Source organism: Vicia villosa, linkage group LG2 (assembly GCF_029867415.1).
Source record: "Vicia villosa cultivar HV-30 ecotype Madison, WI linkage group LG2, Vvil1.0, whole genome shotgun sequence".
NCBI classification, from domain to species: domain Eukaryota; kingdom Viridiplantae; phylum Streptophyta; class Magnoliopsida; order Fabales; family Fabaceae; genus Vicia; species Vicia villosa.
In genome coordinates, this window is record NC_081181.1 from 101,696,542 (window position 1) to 101,719,257 (window position 22,716).

Sequence of the window (22,716 nt, forward strand, 5' to 3'; positions counted from 1 at the left end):
TATTCATACAGATCGATTAAGAGAGAAAGCAACAACATATATACCAAGTATGAGTAAATATAGGTGACTTATCTCTGACTAATGAGGTGAACGGTACAATCCAACAATTCGAGTAACGTCCAGACAACGGCAAGTCTGCAATCTCCTGAGGAATGACTTTAACCTTAGTATTGACATTTCGTCGAACATTTCATGTGCAGACAAATGAATCGGTGTTTCTGAATGGCCTGACCGAGTGCGAAGAGGTGAATTCACCACCAACAATAGCCAACTCGGCTACTGTTATTCTAGAAGAGTCGATAAGGCCATTTAGAAGAAATCCACTCCAACTGAAGGAATGCTCTCTGCAAAGAGGGAAAAAAATAGAATAATGAATTTCAATACTTTCTGTGTAAAGAGTTTGAAGCAAAAAAAAGGGTGAAGTAAACGTAACAAATAGCTGCAAGCATTAAGTTTTAGTGTAATGAGGATCCGGAGTCTCTACTATAGGAATTTCCCGCAGTCACAGCTTACACATGAGATAAATCTTGATATGACAGAAAAAGGTTAGAAGTAGTCATGCTGATACCAATGATAACATTCGGTAAGTTACTTATGATCGACAGAGTACATGATAGCAGAAAAGCTCGAAACTAAAGATAAATAACCAATGTTTTCATCCAACAGGAAACTAAAGATTGCAATAGATATGAAACTAAAACTTCGGCTAGTGATTTAACAATTTCAAGATTGAGAGTGGTTATATATTACATGTAATATATAACTAACATTCGGCTAGTGATTTAACAATTTCAAGATTGAGAGTGGTTACCTGAAATTAAAATTAAATGGAATGCTAAGCAAGGCATCACACTTAGATGCCAAAATATAGGGATTGAGAGTGATGAAAATAAAACAGCATTTTACAAACTGAACTTTTTTGCCAAGTTTCATCACCAAGTTAATGAGTAAGATAGATTAGCATGGACTTGTGATTGGAGAAAGAAGTTAGTGTTATAAGAATTGTTAGAAACCAAAACTGAATGTGGCTGCTAGATTCTGTCAAGTAGCCGTTGCAAGCAAAGGAACAGCAAATATAAATGTTATTTGTAACCGTTACATAGTCTAAAAGCAGCCATTACTATTATTAGAGTAACAATTGTTATTATTATTAGGAGCAGTTACAAATGTAACTTAGGGAGAATGAGAATGGAAACAGAAACATGTTTTGAGCATGTTGAAAATTAGATAGATGTAATATTTGGGAGAACAATTGTACATCAAGTTTGAGTCTGATTGGGTAATCAAAGCAGATAAAACGGATATTGAAGTGATCATCAGTAGTTCAGTTAACTCAATCTTCATTATATGCAAACATCTTTGTCAATGATCATCATTTAACATACATCCTTGAGTCTAAAATAATTAATTCCTCTTGATGATATCTACTTGTGCAGACAATTTGATTATGGCTATCTTAATGACCGAACACTTATAGTTGCATTAGCAATTTAGTTCTCAAACAGTTTTAGTGTCAACATTTCAATGACATATTCGAGTCTCTGTCGGTGCAAAGACATGTCTATTGAAATTAGTGAAATGTAAAAGAGACGGTGAATTGAATCAGAACATATTGGCAATATTTGTCTAGAGTAATTAGACAAGGGTTGTAATATATCATCTATTACTACTTGTTGCAGTCAGTTTAGAGGAAACAGAGCAATATTTAACTTTTATTTCTAATGCAAGAGAATCCAATATGGAGTGACCAACAAGTTCATTATGCAGAATGTTTTCAAATAATGTGTTGAACTCAAATAAAATAGATATTGTGAAAGTTAAACAAAAGAAATAAGACAAGACTTATACACTAAAATATATCAAGAATTAAACACAAGAGAAAAAATGGTGGATAGAAGTGCATTTTTTGATTTAGTGATAATAATAATAATAATAATAATAATAATAATAATAATAATAATAATAATAATAATAATAATAATAATAATAATAATAATAATAATAATAATAATAATAATAATAATAAAATCCAAAGGAAAAAAGTAGATATAGTTTTATTTGGACCATCAAATAGCACATAGATATCTAGAGAACGAGATCAGGGAGTTGAAGGTCAGAAATAGAGAGTTGACAAGCAGGGGAGATCCTTGAAGAGGAGAATAAATCATCTACAAAATGGGGGCTCTCCGTTGGTTCTGGGCGAAGAACACCAATGGTCATAACCTGTAAATGTAACGCATTTTGCAAAATATATGTTGCAAATCGAAAATCAGCTTCCAAAGGCTCATAGCGTTGAATGTCACATTTGGTTAGATGAGAGGAAAGACATTGAGGAACTTGATATGGGTATTTCCAATCCTCTTTGTTTGGCGAACTTTGCTGTGAGACAAAGACAAAATATGATTGGTAAAAACAGCAGAAGAGAAGAGAAAAACATAAGATCCAACAAAAATCAATAACTAGCGATGGATGGAATCAACCTTGTAAATGTTGAGGGATTGAAGTTTGGGACAATTATGGAGCATTTTCAATACCTCATCCCATTCATGAAGGTCGGCATTATAACTCCAAGTTAGATAAAGTTCAGTTAAGTTTCCAAACACCGGGAAGTCTTTGTAATATGAACTGGTTTCTATGTTAGCAACATTACGCCCCAACTGCACATTGTAAAAATAAGATACATAGATATTATAAAAGCAAAGCAAATAGCACATTGTAAAAATAAGATACATAGATATTATAAAAGCAAACCAAATAGACATAATAAGTAATATGGTGATTGATATCATACTTATACTGTACATACCCCTAATAGGCCTAAACATAGGACATTATATACAGCATTGAAGGGAACCTCAAATAACCAGATAGCGGATTCAAATAAGTTGGACAAGGGTTTATAATACCCAGCTGTAACGGATTCATTTGATACGCTAATAAACATAGCAATCAATCTCTTTAATTGGGGACACCCAGAAACAAGTTTCATGGAATCCTCTCTATTATGAAAAGTAACGGTATGCATATAGAGGGATTTCAGCAAAGGAAGATCAACAGAAGAATGAAGCAAAGTGCCTATACTTATTCCAATTAGTCTGAGCTTGATTAGTGTTTTGAAGCAGAAAATGGAAGGCGCTAAAGGGACATTTATGAGGTGTAGATCGAGATCACTGACGCGACGTCGTTTAGCTGCTTCCACCCATTGGTTGAAAGTGATATGGTCATCGGCATCCCAGATTTGGAATTGAAAATCGAGAATAAAATGTTTGATGGGAAGGTGCTGATAGTGTGGGGAGAAGATAACAGAGTTAACGAATCGAAGTAAATCAACCCTGTTCTCTGCGCAATTGACGCCTGCATCGGTGAAGAAGAAAAAATCGAGTGAGTGGAATAAACGGTACCATCTCTTGGAAACAAGGCATGTTTCGAAAGCCAATTTGGTATTCAGCCAATATAGGATTTCAGATAGTATCTCATCGGGTAAATCTTCTATCAGAGACTGTGATGCCACACTTTTTAAACGCTTGTTAGTATTTTCTTTTGTGCCGTGAGGCGGTTGCAGAATAAGGTTTTCCATGGACTGCCTAACCTAATAGCTACTCACTGTGATTCGGTTACATATATATACTAAAAGGAAAATGCTTTTAAGAAAACACCAAATCAAAAAAAATAAGAATCATTAATTATCACCACAATTCCATTTAAAAATTTGTTAAATTAATAATTTAAAATTCACCTCTAAAATAAATACACTCTTTTAAACATTGATTTGGTCACTGATTCCGTTATATATGTATTAAAAATGATGATTCCGTTAATTAATTCGGTATAGATAAGAAAATATTATATAGGTACTGTAATAAATTAAAATGAACATGATAATCTAATTTCTTCAAAATTCTATAAAAAAAATCTAACGTAAGAAATATCTTTGACTAATTTAAACATAAAATATATCTATTATAAATTATAAATTACAAATAAATGGATATAAACACCCTATATTATTATTTTAAAAACACACATTAAAAGGATAAAACAGTAGTTAATTAAACATAAATTTAAATCCAAGTGACTTATCATCTGCATTATCAAGTTACCAATAAAATTAATTTCAAACACTTGCTACAAAATATAACTCATTTACCTTATTAAACATCATTGAATTCTAAAGGATTTTTTTATTCGGTGAATATTTATAAATTTTTTATTTATTTTCTATAATAAAACTTTGATATATTTGACTAAAATATGATAGTGGATTTTAATATGAAAGCTCATTTTAACGTTAATCTTTGGATATCTTGATGATATAGTAAATCATTATAGATTAAGCTCAAACTTTATAGGTATGATCTATATGATATTATGTTTCAATCCAACGGTTGAATTTAAAAAATATTAATTCGAGATGTAGTTTTTGAACGAGTGTAACTCGTGGTGTAACTCTTCGGGTGTAATTTGATCCCTCCTCTATATATATATATATATATATATATATATATATATATATATATATATATATATATATATATATATATATATATATATATATATATACATATATATATATATATATATATATATATATATATATATATATATATATATATATATATATATATATATATATATATATATATATATTCTATTTTTATTAATAATATAATATAGTTAAAAATATATTCGAATTTTTAATAAACAAATAATATATTGTTTTTAATAAATATATAATATACTACTTTTTATAACAAAAAATATACTGTTTGAATTAAAAAATATATACTATTTTGAACAAAATAATATATATTATTTTTAATAAAAAATATATATATATTTTTAATAATATATAAAATATACTATTTTTTAATAATAATAAATATATTCTGTTTTTAAAAATACAATAAAAAATATATTATATCACTAATATATATTTTCGGATTTATATCATTAATTTGTTAAAGATGTTTAAATATATTATAAATATATGCTACTTAGTATATTTGACTAAGGATGATTATAAAATATCATATTTAAAATGGCAAACTCATTTATGATTACTCTGATTTTATTGGTCATATATTCGTGAAAGATGTTCAAAACATTTTCTTTTCTACTTTTAAAAATACACACTACAAAAAAAAACTCATTTATGTGACAATATTTTGAACATTCACTACAAGAAATACTGTAATTTGCCAGGGGCTAAACCCCTCACTAAAGGCAAAAACCCCTCACAAATGCACAATTTGCGAAGGGACAACTCCCCTAGCAAAACAGGGGCTTTCCCCCTCGCTAGATGTAAAGTCAATATTCTCCTCTGCAACTTACAGACGTAGGCACCAGCTAGTAGTCTGCAAGGGGCAGACTGCATCAAATATTTTGCTTGGGGATAAGCCCCTCGCAAAATGCAGCATATAATTTTTTTGCTTGGGGATTAGCCCCTCGCAAATTGTTTTTCTTTTGAAAAAAAATATAATTTTCAAAATCATATATGATAATTAAAATATATATAATTATAATATAATTTAAATTAAATATATATATATATATATATATATATATAATAATTCAAATTAAAACGAAATTATTATAATACATATAATAATTAATATTTAAGCAAATATAATAAAAATGAAACTCCATACAAAATTACAATATTTAAAAATAAGTTCAAAATAGTTAACACAAATTGTTCCATACAAATTAAAATAAACTTAAATATGTAAATTTAATTATTCCCCCCATCTTGTTCCTCCTCTTCTTCATCAACTCCTCCATATCCACTAGTTCCTCCAAATCCACCACCCATATTTTGTGAAGCAAAAAATTGATCAAACCTTTGTGACCGCTCATTTGCAATTCGCATTGCTTCTTTATACTCTTGTGCCTGCCACCTCATTTCTTCCTGAAATTCTCTCCTCATTTCTTCCCGTAATTCTCTTTCTCTTCTTTGCATTTCCTCCTGCATCTCTAATTGTTTTCTCTTCATCTCTTCAATTTCCAAATTTCTTGCTGCTACTTGTTGTGCTGCCTCAGTAGTTGCCAAGTTTCTCACAGTTAATTTCAAGCATTTCGGCGGTTAATATAGGTGGAGTGGATGATCCTTCTCCATCAGCATATCTCATTTTGAAATCTCTACTACGCCGCTTGATTTTTGGGAATACCCTCCAGTACAATACATTCTCCATTTTTCTTCTTTCCACCTGAAACCTTATACCAAGTCTGAAAACCAATACTAGGGTCAACAGGATACCCCGGTGGTGGTTCGGGTATTTCAGGATGCTCTGACAACTTTATGGCAAGTTCTCTATCAAAATTCTCCTATAAAAAAATAAATGTTATCATGATTCAAATAAACTATTTACATATAAAAGAAATAAATAAAATATCTTTGATATAAAAATAACTTACTTGAGTGGTTTTTGCGCGCTCGTCAATAAACTCTCCATTTCTCTTGAGATGAATCTCCATGTGGAGCTCATTAAGAAGTGGAGTTCTGCCGGATTCTTCACACTAAATAAGTAAAAAAAATTAATTATACATAATGCAACATTTAAATAATAGATTTAATAAAAAATTAATAAATTTATGTACCATCCTTCGCGCAACTTCAGCCACACTAATACTTCCTGCTGCGTAGTTGCAGCCACCAACTTCAGATGCTCTATTTTTCTTTGCCTGCTCAGATATTTCCTTAAACTTATCAGAATTCCAATGATCAATAAGCTTTGGGAATATATCTTCTCCTATCCAACGTGGACGTGTCCCTTTTGCTTCCCATTTAAGTCTAACATTCCTCATGGTATCAGAAAACCGAGCAACACATTTTGAGTGAAAGTTTTCTTTAATCGCGGTCTCATCTCTAACATCCTAACAACATTGCTCCTACATTGTTGTATGAATTTAAAAATATTAAATAAAGTAGAATCATGAATATCACAAAAATTAAAAAGGAAATGTCAAAATGAATAAGTAAATTATACCTGAAATGCCTGAAACAATTTTTCCCTATCATCTTCATGTACAGCTCCATAAGACGGCTAGAATTGTGTGTACTTCTCTTTCATAATATTTGTTATGATCGATACTGCCTGATGTGAGGGAACAATTCTAAACAACAAAATCTTGAGTTAGTATTGATTAAATAAAACTCAGATTTAAAATATAATATAAAAACACAAAAACTTACGATCCTGAATCGGGATAAATGATTAGTCTGCCCTCATGATACTTAATTTTTTTAGTCGTATTTTTTTTTCAAAATACGCTTCCTCTTTGTTTGCTCCTCAACACTAGTATCTCCAGGAGCGCTGGTATCTCCAAGAGCACTGGTATCATCCTCTGAAGGAATGGGTAATGGCATGCTAGATCCACCTGTCTCCATATGCAAGGGTAATGGCATGCTACTAGATCCACCTGTCCCCATATGCATGGGTAATGGCATGCTAGATCCACCTGTTTCCATAGGAAAATATGTGGGGTAAGAGTAACCAGGAGGACAAAAAAAACCTGATCCAGGGGGCATGGATAGTAATCCAGTGAAAGATCCAGACATGGGTGGTGTAGGATGCATAGGCGGTGTGGGATGCATAGGCAGTGTAGGATGCATAGGCGGTGTAGGATGCATAGGCGGTGGAGTAGAGCGTGGCATAGGAACGAACATATCTGAGTTAGTAACCTCCTCTACAATGAATCTAGTGCGACGAGGGTTTTATTGACCCTTACCTTTTTCATCTTTTTTAGGTGGCATTTTTTCCTGTTACACAAGATAATATTGCACAAGATAATATTATCAAGTTAATATTACATAAGATGATATTTGAAAGTTAATATTGCACAAGATAATATTTGAAATTTAATATTACACAAGATAATATTTGAAAGTTAATATTGCACAAGATAATATTTAAAAGTTAATATTACACAAGATCTTATTACACAAGATACTATAACACAAGATAATATGTGAAATACTCAAGATAATATTACATATTCAAGTTATTCATCATCATAATCTTTGTTGTCTTCATCGCATCTGATATTATTGTCTTCAGACTCTCCTAGCTCTTCATGCTCTTCTTCCATAGGATTTGTTGACAACAAGATACTTTCGTCAACTTGTTGACCCTCAACTGCAGTATCACACAAAATTACAATCTCCTCAATTTCAATTACCTCATTAACAGGTGAAATCTCATCATGTTGGTATGCAACATCTTCCATTAACTCATCAGTCTCAATGTGACCCATTGGGTTGGACTTGATTACAACACACCATTCTCGTTTGCGTGGGGTAATTGAAAGATAAGGTACATAATAAACTTGTCTAACATTATGTGCCATAATGAAAGGTTCATACTCTTTGTACTTTCTATCTCTTCGAATCTCAACAGTGTTATACTTTTTATCAATTTTTGTTCCTCTAGAAGATGGATCATACCAGTCACAATAAAATAAGACAACTTTATTTTCCGAGTCCATATAATTATAAACCAACTCGTAAATATGTGTGATAACCCCATAGAAGTCGTCTTCACCACCCTCTGTAACTCCTTTTACGACTACACCACTGTTTACGGTTTTCTTCCCTACACTCCATTCCTCAGTGTGAAATTTGTAACCGTTTACAAAGTATGTGTGCCATTCATTTACACGTTGACTAGGGCCTTCAGACAAATTTCGCAAATGTATTAAGTCAGGACTTGGTGTAACAATACATGATAATTGCTACTTAAACCATGTTGGAAAATAGGCATGTGTGTAACCAGTCGATGGTTGTTCACCTGTGCTTTGATAATAGTAGGTACCAAATGCCCTATTTCGAAAAGAAAAAAAGGTTAGAGAAGGTAAATCTTAACCAATTAAACATATACACTTAATTGAAAATATACTTACTCAAGATATGGTTTAACTTCAGCGCAGTTAATCAGCACATGAACATGAGCAAATTGCATTTCTTTTTGTGAAAGCCAATGCTCACTCTTCTTCCCTGCGGGACGGCCTGGACGACCGAAAACTGATAATGTAAATTGACTTCTTTCACTGAAGTGAACTTCGTTCCTTATGATTCTTGGAGACAACATCATGTGATTGAAATAATGAGAGCAAAAATGTGATGTTTCGCGATGTATATAATATGCACAAATTGATCCCTTAACTCTTTCCTTATTTTTAACTGATCGCTTTGAATCACCCATGAATCGTTCAAATGGATACATCCATCTATATTGAACAGGTCCACCTAGAAAAGCTTCATAAGCAAGATGCACAGGTAGATGCTCCATAGAATCAAAGAAACTTGGCGGGAATATTTGCTCCAACTTGCAAAGAATGACAAAAATATTTCGGTCCAATTTAATGATGTCGTCTACTCTTAAAGTTGACGCACAAATGTCTTTAAAAAATTGACTGATCTCAGTTAGTGGATTAAGCACATTCTTGGGCAGTGAACTGAATGCAATTGGAAGTAATCGTTCCATGAAAATATGACAATCGTGACTTTTCATTCCATGCAATTTCCCAGTATTGGCGTCAGCACATCTTGCCAAGTTAGAAGAATAACCATCAGCCATCCTCAATTCATTTAACCACCGACATACTGCTTTTGCTTCTTGAGGAGTAAGAGTTTAACAAGCCTTGGGTCTTAATAATTTTCCGTTTGGTCGAGGTTTCAACTCCAATTCTTTTCAATTACACAAACGTTACATGTCTTTCCTAGCCTTCTCATTGTCTTTTGTCTTCTCATTATCCATCACCGTGTTAAATACATTATCAAAAAAAGTTCTTCTCAATATGCATAACATCAAGATTATGATGCAACAAATTATCCTTCCAATATGGGAGATCCCAAAAGATACTTCTTTTTGTCCAATTATGGTGTTACCCTAGGATTTCGACTTACCAATAAATGGGCAACTGGGACTCAAAATTGGTAATTGGGCCTCAATTTGGTAGAAAGGCCCTAAATTGGTAATTGGGCTTAAAGTAAATAACTACATTGCCATTTGGGTCGAAGTGGTTCGACTAAGTAATGCTTAGTAGTCGAAGCTGTTCGACTAGAAAGATTATCAGAGGCTTCAGCGTTCGATCAGAAGTATGTGAAGACTTAAGAATTTTGCTGCAGAAACTGAAGTGGAAGTCGAGAGGTATTAGAAGTTAAAAGGAGACAGTTTTCAGCAGTTACAAGAGACGCGTGGAGGTCTCACAGTTGAAGATCTTGCATGTCGAAGACACGTGTTGACTGATAATCAGTCGACCGTTATTAGTAGTTATTTTATTTTACTATTTAAGCAAGTTCCATAGGAATAGTTAGGGGTCCGCATTTTCTACATAAACACAAGTAAACTCAAATCTCTGTGCAAAAATGAGTAAAGAGTGCAACTTTGGAATGTACGTATGCGTACCAGTTTAATTAATGCAATCATTTTACGTTATATTTCATCTTTCAGTGCACATTTACTGCTTTTTTTTTATTGCTTTGATTTACTTTAAAGCCTTTAATTTCAGTGTTTACTTTTACTTTAAAGTTACTGTTGCATTCAATACAAACCAGATACACATAATATAACAAAGGGTTAAATATGTTAGAGGTCCCTATAAATACGCGACTCTTCAATTTTAGTCCCTACAAAAATTTCCTTCAAATAATCGTCCCTATAAAATTTTCCGTCCCTAAAAGTAGTCCCTCCCGTTAGTTTCATGTAACGGCTGAGTACGTGGCACGCCGCGTTTAATGCCACGTCACCTAAAGTCAGCAATGCTGAAAAAATCTTTAAACTGTGGAGGTTTGTAACCTCCTGTGAATAAAGGAAACATAAAGTTTTTAAAATGGAACGCTAACTGTGAAAAGAAACATAAGGATATTTAACCTCAACGTCGTCGTCATCGTACCAACATGATTGGTTTTTATGTGTTGTTAAATCTACCAACATCATTTTCGTCTTCAATCTTTGTTTTTCTTTGATTCAACGATTTCCATTATTAATGTTTCTCATATTCTTGGTTATGGAAAAAATGAATTTAAAAGGTATACCAATAATATGTTCTCAACATTTTCCCACCAACTGTTTGTTAAGATACCTCTATCCCTAACTTTTGATAGCTTTCATTTAATCAACACGAGGTATAAAATATATATTAAGCATTGGTTATTACTATTTAGGATAGGATGTGTTTAATTGCTCTTTGATAAAAATATGAAAACTGTTATAGTAGGAAAATATAGAGATAGATAGCATGAGGTATCAAATATATATTAAGCATTGGTCATTACTATTTAGGATATGATGTGTTTAATTGCTCTTTTTTTCTTTCTTTTGTTGAGTGGTGTTATACGCTTCTTACTATACGTGTTGTCTTCTGATAGAAATATTGAGCATTGTCTTTCAACGTACATTTGTGTAGTAGATCACTATACATGTTTTCTGATTTTTGAAAATGAAAACCTAGGAGGAGTGGCTAAATCTTCACCGTGATTCATATACTCTTTGTTGATTTGGAGAGAGAATCTATGCTCAACAAGTGATGTTGTTCTTTCTGAGGACATCCTTAGAGTTTCAGGCAAAGACCACATGATGACACTGTCTGTGTGATGTGTCTGTGTTTCATTATTTTGATATTGTCTGGTTTTGGTCTAGTATGGTAATGGCTTTGTCTGCTTGGAGTTGAGAGAGATGAAGAAGAAGATGAAGAGGGTGAGTTTGCGTCTGGAAGAAGATCAAGACCCATTAATCTCGCTACTAACGTTGGTGTTTTTGTTCCGGGAGACAAAACGTCGGAGGAAAGATCATTGAAACTTCCTCCTCTTGTTCTTATTTTCTTCTACATTATCAAAGTCAAAAACTAGTTAAGTAATAAAAATCAATACTAATAATGGATGCAAAAATATTAATTCTAAAATTTATTAAATTATTCTAACTTTCTTTTCACATTTACATCATTATTTAACAAGTGGAAAGTTGAACTAACATATACATACACTCAAATTGAAACAAGAAGTTGCTACCCTTATTTCTATTGAAGGACAAAACAATGAGAACCACACAAGTAAGTTTATTAATTCTACACCATTTGTTTCCTTTGAGACAAAGAATAACTCTACTATTTTTCTACAAGTAAGTTTCCTTTGAGACAAAGAATAACTCTACTGTTGCTTGCTGGCATACAATAAGCTCTTTGTTTTCTAATTTCTATTCTTGTTAGTTACTACTCTTTTATTTTCTGTATCATTGTTCGCGCTTTCACTGTAATTTGTAGCTTCTCCACATATGAACCATAATGCTTTCGCAACATACAAAATGAGTCTTGTTTATTTTTCTTTACGCGTATTATTATTAAACAAAGGTTCATGATGAATTGAAATGCTGCTATTGTGCCTACTTTACATGTCAACCCACATGTCTCCAAATTTGAAAAAATATCATTTATTATTTCCCCATCTAAAGCTGTAGATAGAAGACATGGGAAAAGAAAAAGAAAAAGTCACAAAATTGGAAGCCAGTGGTGTATTTTTCTTTTTAATTTCAGCCAAAACCATGTCGATATATGATGGAATGGAATCACAGCCAATTCTTCCATTGACTTCATATCTCGTGCAGTGTGATGTATGAATTAACGTCGGAATTTATCACTGGAGTCGGCAGCATTAGTCTACTCTCTTAATTGTGTCTCTTAATCCAGTCACTTTTGTTTTTAAGTTATTTAAAGGGGGTTTAAAACCCCCGCAAACTGTCTTTTTTTTTTTAGTTTTGACTTTACCTGACGTGGCGTCATATGTGGCGTGCCACGTAAGTCTCCGTTAGTGCAATTTAACGACAGGGACCAAAAATCGTGACGGAAAATTTTGGGAGGACCAAAGTTCGACGAAATTTTTTGTAAGGACTAAAAGTTAAAAGTGCCATATTTATAGGGACTAAAAACTTATTTAACCCTATAACAAAATAAAGCAATTAGTCCTGGAGTATTCTAGTTGATTCCGCAAAAGTAACCTTTAAAAAGGAAACTAGCGCTTGTTTACCATTTTTCTGGGTAAACAAATTGGCACGCCCAGTGGGACTCGTCAATTGTTGTTTGTTTTATATTTGTTAGTATAATAGTTATGTATGATATTAAGAAGTGGTCAGAAATTAACTAACATGGCTGAAGTTAATACAAATAATTCTGATCTTTCTGGAAATCAAGGGGTTGTTCTGACCGGAACAACACCACAAAATGTCGCAGATTCATCCCCAGTTAGAACAACAAATACTGGTGGATCGACGGCAGCAATATTGGTATCATCACCAACGAATGTACGGTCACCGTTTAATCCATTACGACCGCCGTTTCATGGAATGATGCCTCCACCAGGTTTTAACCCTCAGTTTGGAATGCCCACGTCTATGATGCAAGGTTTGCACACAAATCCTTCATTATATTCTGACAGCATGATGGCTACAAGCACATCAAATCAAGGGGGTTGACCTATAGGCATAGGATATAATCACCAGGCTTTGCCATCTTTAAGTACTACGTCAATGTTGTCAATTCGACAACAAATAGACGAAAGTAATCATGAAATGGTGAATGCCCTTACTCAACAAATGGGAACCGTTTTTACTCCCATGATAAATAACACGAACCAAAGTTATGAAATATTGGCTGGACAAATGGCCAGAATTGCAGATTTCTTTGGAGCGCCCCCACAACCAAAACTTTCGACTACTCAAGGGTCAAATGTGAGAGGGGTCGAACCTATAGGACAAGGAGATCAAATTGAGCAAGAGATCCCTAGAATAGTACAAAGGCATCAAGATGCTGACCAGGTTCTTAGGAACATCCAGCAAGATGTCAATGTTGGACACAATAATATCTCTAATGTAGTCGAACAAATTTTAGTTCAGAATGGAATAAATGTAGGTTTGCATAGACCAAATTTCGTTTCCCCGTTGTCAGAATATGTAAGGCAAACAGAATTGCCTAGGGGGTGGAAAGTCCCAAAATTCACCAAATTTGCTGGTGAGACTGGCGAGTCGACGGTCGAACATATTGCTAGCAAACAATGAAAATCTAAAGATGAAGTATTTTCCAAGTTCTTTAACAAAAAATGCATTTACTTGGTTCACGACCTTATCTCCACAATCTTTGTTCTCATGGAACCAATTAGAACGATTGTTCCATGAACAATTTTATATGGGACAGTCGAAAATTAGTTTGAAAGAATTAGCTGGAGTTAGGCGAAAGGGTGCAGAACCAGTCGATGACTATCTAAACCGTTTTAGGTTACTGAAAGCTAGATGTTTCACACAAATTCCTGAACATGAGTTAGTCGAAATGGCTGCAGGTGGGTTAGATTATTCCATAAGGAAGAAATTAGACACCCAACATTTGAGAGATATGGCACAACTGGCAGATAGAGTACGCCAGGTCGAAAGGCTAAAAGCTGAAAAAGCCAGAGCTAGTAAATATCATAAGAAAGAAAAGATAGCTTATGTTACTACAAGTGAGTTCGACTCTAATAGCGACAGTGAATACGAAGAGGGAGAGGTCAACGTGGCTGAATTAAAGCCAGGACCACCATATGTCTGTAAATTGCTCAAGCCCTCAAAAGATAAAAATCTGATTAAAGTAAAAATGAAAAATTTTCTAGTAAAACGTATTCATTTGATATAACAAAATGTGATGAAATATTTGATTTGTTGGTTTCTGATGGGCAAATCATAGTACCCCTAGGACTTAAAAATCCTCCTCTTGAACAAAAGAAAAAAAAGAGGATTTTGTAAATTTCATAATTTCTTGGGTCATAAAACTTCTCAATGTGTCCTTTTCAGGGATTTGGTGCAAAAAGCTTTGAAAGAAGGAAGGCTACAGTTTGGAGAAAAGCCAAAATCATCAATGCAAGTTGATATTGATCCTTTGCAAGTCGAAGAGGCTCACTATACTGAGCTTGCTGATGTGATGATGGTCGAGACTACTGATGGTTTCGTTAGAAAGCAAAACGGCGCTACTGATGGCAAAGTTTTGAACATGGTTTATCCTGAACCAAAAGAAAGTCTTTTGAAATTCCTTGAGAGATGCCACAATAACAACTCTCAAGTTGGATTATGCCCAAGGTGTGATGTTGTTTTCAATGTCGATGCTGCAAACAAAGTGAGGTTCGATCCTCGTCGAGGCAAGAATCGTCAATTCATGTACACAGGAGAAAACAGTGGTCGAAGGGCTGGAGAATACAGGAAGATGTTTGAAAAACCAAGGACTTTCCGTCCCAAGACGGATGTCCCTGAAGACAAATGGGTGAAACCCATTAACTTCAGAGGTAAACGCCCAGAATGGCAGAAGAATGGACAGAACTCCATGACGGATAGTGGATCTAAAAGAAAAGATTACATATCTCCAAACTACAAAGGAAAGAACCCCATGACTCGAACGCAGTGGAGGCGTTACCAAAGAAGCCATAAGAATGGACAGGAAAATTCGAAAATGGTGCAGGCAGGATTTTCTCACTATCAGCCAAAGCCTTTTCACAGGAAGTTGACTGAAGAGCAGGCTAAAATAGCAAATGAAAGACTGGCTGCAGGAATGATCCTAGGAAAGAAACTGATTAAAGAATTGGTTGACGATGATGCTCCGACCCTCAATACAGAAAAAGAGCCTGAGCATTCTCCACTGTCGGATGAAGAGGTCGACGACAACTTTGACATAGAGTCAGATGAGTTGCTAATCGACTGTGGAATTGTCTCTGTACTTCCAGCAGAGTTCGACAGAGTATCTGAGGTATCTGAGAACGAAGATGATTTTCTTCCTGGCGAGAATGTGGAAGAAACACCTGTTTGTTACTATGTAATGGGAAAAGGAGTGGTAGAAGAGCAAAAGGCTGTGTTTGAAAGGCCAGGTCGAGGAATGATGTATCAATTGAAGCCTTTATTCATAAGGGCGAAAGTGGATGATGTTCCAATAACAAAGTGTTTGTCGATGGTGGGGCTGCTGTAAACTTAATGCCTTATTCCTCACTTCAGAAAGCGGGTAAATCTGACAAAGATTTAAGGCCCCATAATATGGTGTTGTCTAATTATGAGGGCAAGACAAGTGGAATACTTGGAGTAATTCAAGTAAAACTAGCTGTTGGTTCGACTGTCAGGTCAACCATCTTTATGGTGATTGCATCGCAAGCAAATTTTAAACCGCTGTTGGGTCGAGAATGGATCCATGGAATAGGGGCAGTTCCTTCGACCTTACATCAACATGTGGCCATTTGGAGGCCAGATGGTATAGTGGAGAATATTGAAGCTGACCAAAGTTATTACAAAACTGAAAGTGGTCGTAGACACTTCGACCAGCATCTGGCAAATGTAGCTCCTTGCTACAAAGCAGAAGAGGTGTATTCTTCTGATGAAAGTGTGTCTAAGTATCTGAACTTAGACCCAAATTATGGTTTCATTTGGAATAAAGAAGATCCTAATGAACCATTGAACCATGAAAGTCCTCCAGAGCAGAGGACATCAATCAAAGATGATGACCACTGAGTCAGAATACCTGGCTCGAATAACGGCTTATTTGGCAGAAAACAAAGAAAGAATGGCTTTAGAAGCCGAATTAGAGAAAAATATGGCTATTAAGGCCATGTTGGTAAAAAATGAGGACAATCCTGAAGTCGATCACCAAGTCGAACGACTTGATGGAATATACGATGACGAACCTTTAGGTTTCGAAATGGATCCATTAGGATCAGTCAAAAGAATGCAAGCTCAAGATCCCCTGGAAGAAGTTGATTTGGGTGATGGGATCATTAAAAGGCCTACATATGTGAGCACGAAGCTTGCAAGTTGTTTAAAAACCAAGTTGATTCGACTCCTAAAAGATTACAAAGATTGTTTTGCTTGGGATTATCATGAAATGCCTGGGTTGGGTCGACATGTGGTGGAGCATCGACTACCATTAAACCCAGGAAAGAAACCTATCAAGCAGCTTCCTAGAAGATTTGCGCCAGAGATTATGGAAAAAATCAAAGTAGAAATTGAAAGATTGCTGAAAAGCAAGTTTATTCGAACTGCGAGGTATGTCGAATGGTTAGCTAATATAGTGCCTGTCATAAAGAAAAATGGTAGCCTTCGTATATGCATAGATTTCAGAGATTTAAATAAGGCTACCCCTAAAGATGAATATCCCATGCCGGTTGCTGAAATGTTAGTCGACTCTGCAGCCGGATTTGAATATCTCAGCTTATTGGATGGATATTCAGGCTATAACCAAATTTTTATAGCTGACGAAGATGTACCTAAGACGGCGTTTCGATGCCCAGGTGCTTTAGGAACTTATGAATGGGTGGTAATGCCCTTTGGTTTAAAAAATGCTGGAGCTACATACCAACGAGCCATGAATTCCATGTTTCATGATTTTATTGACAAGTTTATGCAGGTTTATATTGATGATATTGTAATAAAATCTAACTCTGAAAATGGTCACTTAGACCCTCTTCGACAATCTTTTGAACGAATGAGGAAATATGGACTCAAAATGAACCCTTTAAAATGTGCTTTTGGTGTACAGCAGGGGATTTCCTGGGCTTCGTGGTTCACAAGAAAGGCATTGAGATAAACCAAAATAAGACGAAAGCAATCTTGGAGCTAAAAGCGCCAGAAACAAAGAAACAACTCCAGTCATTGTTGGGGAAGATTAATTTCTTGAGGAGATTCATCTCAAATCTAAGTGGCAAAACGAAGATATTTTCACCACTTGTGAAGCTCAAGAACCAAGATCAATTCAAATGGGAGAAAGAACATCAACAGGCGTTCGACCAAATAAAAGTTTATTTAACTAAGCCTCCTATTTTGTTACCCCCCAATAGGACAAAAAGTATGAAATTATACATAGCTGCATCAGGCTCGACAATTGGGAGTATGTTAGCCCAAGAGGATGATAATGGCGTTGAAAGAGCTATATATTATCTAAGTCGAACCCTAGTAGATGCTGAAACTAGGTATAATGATATTGAAAAATTATGCTTATGCTTGTACTTCTCATGTAATAAACTTAAGCAATATATAAAGCCTGTTGATGTGTATGTGTCCTCTCATTTTGATGTTGTTAAACATATGTTGTCTAAACCAATTTTGCATGGTCGAATTGGTAAGTGGGCCTTAGCGCTAACTGAATTTTCCTTGACATATGTCCCTTTAAAAGCTATGAAAGGACAAGTTGTGGTTGATTTTATAGTCGACCATGGGTTAGTCGAATTGTCTGTAAATCAAGTCAAACGAACTAACTGGAAACTGTTTTTTGACGGTTCTAGTCACAAAAATGGATCAGGCATTGGAGTCTTGATTATTTCTCCCAAAGGACTTCCAACAAAGTTCCATTATAAAATGAAAGAAGTATGCTCTAACAATGAGGTCGAATATGAAGCCTTGATAACTGGGTTGAAGGCCCTAATAGATTTAGGGGCAAAACGAGTTGAGATTAGAGGTGATTCTGAGCTAATAATTCGACAAATCATAAAAGAGTATAAATGCATCAAAGAAAATCTAATAATGTATTATGCAATTGTGATACGCTTATTAGAAAAATTCGAACATGTTGAGATCTTGCATGTACCAAGATCTAACAATTGCATTGCCAATGAATTGGCACAAATTGCTTCTGGATATATAGTTTCTAAAGACAAGTTAGAAGATATGGTCGAGATCAAGAATAAAGAAACCCATGAAGTATTAGACAAGTTAGGTCAATTGTCGACATCAAAATTCGAGGGGGTAGGTGATAATGTTGAAAGTAAAGTTGAAAGTAAAGATTTGTATGCCTTGGAAGTTTTTGCCATCGACAATATGACTGGTGCTGATTGGAGAAACCCATTGGTCCAATACCTAAATAATCCAGTCGGAGGAACTGATCGAAAGATTAAATTTAGAGCTCTAAACTATGTGATATTAGGAAATGATTTATACAAGAAAACAGTTGAGGGTGTATTGTTGAAATGCTTAAGTGAAGCTGAAGCATATTTGGCTGTGTCAGAGGTTCATAGTGGTGTTTGTGGAGCTCATCAGTCAGGCCATAAGATGAAATGGTTGTTGTTTAGACAAGGTTTATATTGGCCGACAATGCTAAAAGACTGTATTGAATATGCAAGAGGATGCCAAGAGTGCCAGAAATTTTCAGGCATTCAACATGTTCCAGCCAGTGAATTGCATGCCATTGTCAAACCTTGGTCTTTTAGAGGATGGGCTTTGGATTTAATAGGAGAAATCAAACCTACATCTTCTAAGCAACAAAGATTCATTTTAGTAGGAATAGATTATTTTACTAAATGGATAGAGGCAGTCCCACTAGTTAATGCTGATCAAGAAGCAGTGATTAGTTTCATACAAAAACACATTATCTATAGATATAGGATTCCAGAAACTATTACTACTGATCAAGGATCAGTTTTTGTTGGTCGAAAGATGCAAGCTTTTGCAGTAGAGACAGGATTTAAATTGCTAACATCCACTCCATATTACGCCCAGGCCAATGGTCAGGTCGAAGCTGCTAATAAAGTTATTATAAATTTGATAAAGAAGCAAGTTGGGAACAGGTAAACAGCCCACTACCTAGTGTTTAGGTAATAATTAATGTCTGGGAAAATGAAATGTAATCATGGCGTAATGGGAATTAACAAAAGTCGAAACCCAAGAAAGAACTGAAACGCCATCTTTTCTCTTTCCTAAAGTCAGTCGAAAGAAGTCGCTTGGGGGGCAATTTGTTACCCTAGGATTTCGACTTACCAATAAATGGGCAACTGGGACTCAAAATTGGTAATTGGGCCTCAATTTGGTAGAAAGGCCCTAAATTGGTAATTGGGCTTAAAGTAAATAACTACATTGCCATTTGGGTCGAAGTGGTTCGACTAAGTAATGCTTAGTAGTCGAAGCTGTTCGACTAGAAAGATTATCAGAGGCTTCAGCGTTCGATCAGAAGTATGCGAAGACTTAAGAATTTTGCTGCAGAAACTGAAGTGGAAGTCGAGAGGTATTAGAAGTTAAAAGGAGACACTTTTCAGCAGTTACAAGAGACGCGTGGAGGTCTCACAGTTGAAGATCTTGCATGTCGAAGACACGTGTTGACTGATAATCAGTCGACCGTTATTAGTAGTTATTTTATTTTACTATTTAAGCAAGTTCCATAGGAATAGTTAGGGGTCCGCATTTTCTACATAAACACAAGTAAACTCAAATCTCTGTGCAAAAATGAGTAAAGAGTGCAACTTTGGAATGTACGTATGCGTACCAGTTTAATTAATGCAATCATTTTACGTTATATTTCATCTTTCAGTGCACATTTATTGCTTTTTTTTATTGCTTTGATTTACTTTAAAGCCTTTAATTTCAGTGTTTACTTTTACTTTAAAGTTACTGTTGCATTCAATACAAACCAGATACACATAATATAACAAAATAAAGCAATTAGTCCTGGAGTATTCTAGTTGATTCCGCAAAAGTAACCTTTAAAAAGGAAACTAGCGCTTGTTTACCATTTTTCTGGGTAAACATATGGTCAACCCCGTATCCTTTAATTCTACGTGCTTCACCATAGTCTGTGAATTTCTGTAGGCCACAAACACTATTCCATACTTGAGTCGATGACAATCGAGGGGGAGGTAGATCTTTTACTTTTATTCCATTACCAAAAGCATCTCTATTCCTTCTAAATTCATGGTTGGTAGGTAAGAACCTACGATGATAGTCAAACCGCGAACTTTTCCCACCAAGTTTCAAAGTAAACGCTTTTGTGTGATTCATGCAATGCGGACATTCCATTTTACCATGTGTACCCCATCCAGACAACATGCCATATGCAGGAAAGTCATTAATTGTCCACATCAATGCCGCTCGCATATTAAAATTTTGTTTACGAGACACATCATAAGTCCACATTCCCACCCACAGCCTCTTGAGATCATCAATTAAAGGTTGCAAATAAACATCGATTCCCGCTTTTGGACTCGACGACCCAGGAATGATGCATGTCAAAAACATGTAAGGTTTCGTCATGCACATCTCAGGAGGGATATTGTACGGGGTAACAATAACTGGCCAACAAGAATATGCATTTTCTGAAAAATTATAAGGAGTGAAACCATCTGAGCATAATCCAAGTCGGACATTCCTGGGTTCAAGTGCAAATTTAGGATGAACTCTATCAAAGTGTTTCCATGCCTCGCCATCAGATGGATGTCGCATCATGCCTGAACTAATTCTGTATGTATGGTGCCATGCCATTTGGCTTGCACTGTGCATTGATGCAAACATTCTTTGCAACCTAGGTATTATTGGTAGATAGAACATAGATTTCACTACAATGCGATTTTGCCTTTGGTCAACTCCTTTACTGCTAACTAAATACCTCGGACTCTCGCAAAACTTACATTCCTCCAATTCCCCATCATTTGTACCAAACTCGTTGTCATAAAACAACATGCAACCTCTAATGCAACAATCAATCTTTTTTACTTCTAATCCCAACTTCGACACCATCCTCATTGCATCATAATAACTTGTAGGCATGTTTTCTTTCACAGGAGTCGCGCCCAACATCATTCTCGCAAAGAATTCTAAACACTGATCAGGAACATTCCAATTTGACTTTGCTGCCAAAAGTCTCACACACATTGATAGCTTAGAGTCAGAAGACCCCTCAAATAATGGTATATTTATTTCTTTCAACAACTGATAAAACCTTTGAGCTTTCTCATTCGGGAGCTCTTCTCCATCTAAGTCTTGTGGTTCATCATACGCCACATTCACCTCTAATGCGTCAGTGAACATCTCCTCGACGAGATTAAATTGCTCCTGGCATTGCATTTGTGATGAACTACTCCCTGGATCAACTCTATTTATATCTAGTTCTATATGTGTTTGACTGCTAGAAGCCTCTCTATTCATCTCCTGCATTGTTTCCCCATTAGATGTCCAAACCCAGTAATTTGGCCTAAAACCCTCTCTTTCCAAGTGACGTTTCACTTCACTAGGATCACTAATAATATTTCTGCAACCACACTTTAAACACGGACACCTTACCCCTCCTTCCTTGCGACAACATTCTTGAGCAAACACATACAAGAGAAACGCGGCAACTCCTTCCATAAAAAGTGGTTTAAGCCCACGTCGTCCAGGAAACATTCTATCATACATCCAACTACGATAGAATTGGTAATGTTCCATACTGCACATGTGAATCATGTTTAATTATATTGAATATTTGTCTTTTTCTATATATATATATATATATATATATATATATATATATATATATATATATATATATATATATATATATATATATATATATATATATATATATATATATATATATATATACTTGTTTTTAGTCCTAAACATACATACTTGCTTTTAAAATATTTATATACCGTTTTAATAAATATATTATTTTTATATACTATTTTTTATTACATACAATAGACTATCAAATATATATATTAAATATAATATAAACTATCAAATATAATTTTAATTTTAAAAGTACAAAATTAATTTTTTAAACTATCAAATATAATATATTGTTTTTATATACTATTTTTTATTACATACAATAAACTATCAAATATATATTAAATATAATATAAACTATCAAATATAATTTTAATTTTTTAAATACATATTGTTTTTTAAACTATTATATGAATATATATTTGTAATGCTTTTTAAAAAAATTTATACAAAAAAGCACATAAATTTGTGAGGAGTT

General features: G+C 34.5%; 2 protein-coding genes across 3 annotated transcripts; both read right to left on the reverse strand.

Moving 5' to 3' along the window:
* Positions 1–1,996: 1,996 nt before the first annotated feature.
* LOC131651716 (FBD-associated F-box protein At4g10400-like) lies at positions 1,997–3,608 on the reverse strand. 2 transcript variants are annotated; one of them, XM_058921395.1, is made up of 3 exons: positions 2,807–3,608; positions 2,535–2,657; positions 1,997–2,379 (listed from the first exon to the last, which is right to left on the reverse strand). In XM_058921395.1, exons 1-3 carry the CDS (start codon positions 3,575–3,577, stop codon positions 2,086–2,088), a joined length of 1,188 nt encoding a protein of 395 aa, XP_058777378.1. In that variant the 5' UTR covers positions 3,578–3,608; the 3' UTR covers positions 1,997–2,085. The 2 variants fall into 2 exon arrangements, with proteins under 2 accessions (XP_058777378.1, XP_058777377.1); XM_058921394.1 differs by having other exon boundaries at positions 2,481–2,657.
* Positions 3,609–10,743: 7,135 nt separating this feature from the next.
* On the reverse strand, positions 10,744–22,172 carry LOC131649678 (uncharacterized). Its single transcript, XM_058919428.1, has 2 exons — positions 20,483–22,172; positions 10,744–10,799 (listed from the first exon to the last, which is right to left on the reverse strand). The coding sequence occupies exons 1-2, from the start codon at positions 22,170–22,172 to the stop codon at positions 10,744–10,746; spliced, it is 1,746 nt and encodes a 581-aa protein (XP_058775411.1).
* Between the last annotated feature and the right edge of the window lie 544 nt (positions 22,173–22,716).

Bases quoted from the DNA above. Each gene is read 5' to 3' on its own strand.
- LOC131651716 (XM_058921394.1), bottom strand. From the start codon at position 3,577: ATGGAAAACCTTATTCTGCAACCGCCTCACGGCACAAAAGAAAATACT. The intron at 2,658-2,806 runs GTATGTACAGTA...TACAATGTGCAG, and splicing joins TATGTTTAGGCCTATTAGGG to TTGGGGCGTAATGTTGCTAA. The intron at 2,380-2,480 runs GTTGATTCCATC...TTTGTCTCACAG, and splicing joins AATCCCTCAACATTTACAAG to CAAAGTTCGCCAAACAAAGA.
- LOC131649678 (XM_058919428.1), bottom strand. From the start codon at position 22,172: ATGGAACATTACCAATTCTATCGTAGTTGGATGTATGATAGAATGTTT. The intron at 10,800-20,482 runs GTAAACAAGCGC...CTTTATTCACAG, and splicing joins TATGTTTACCCAGAAAAATG to GAGGTTACAAACCTCCACAG.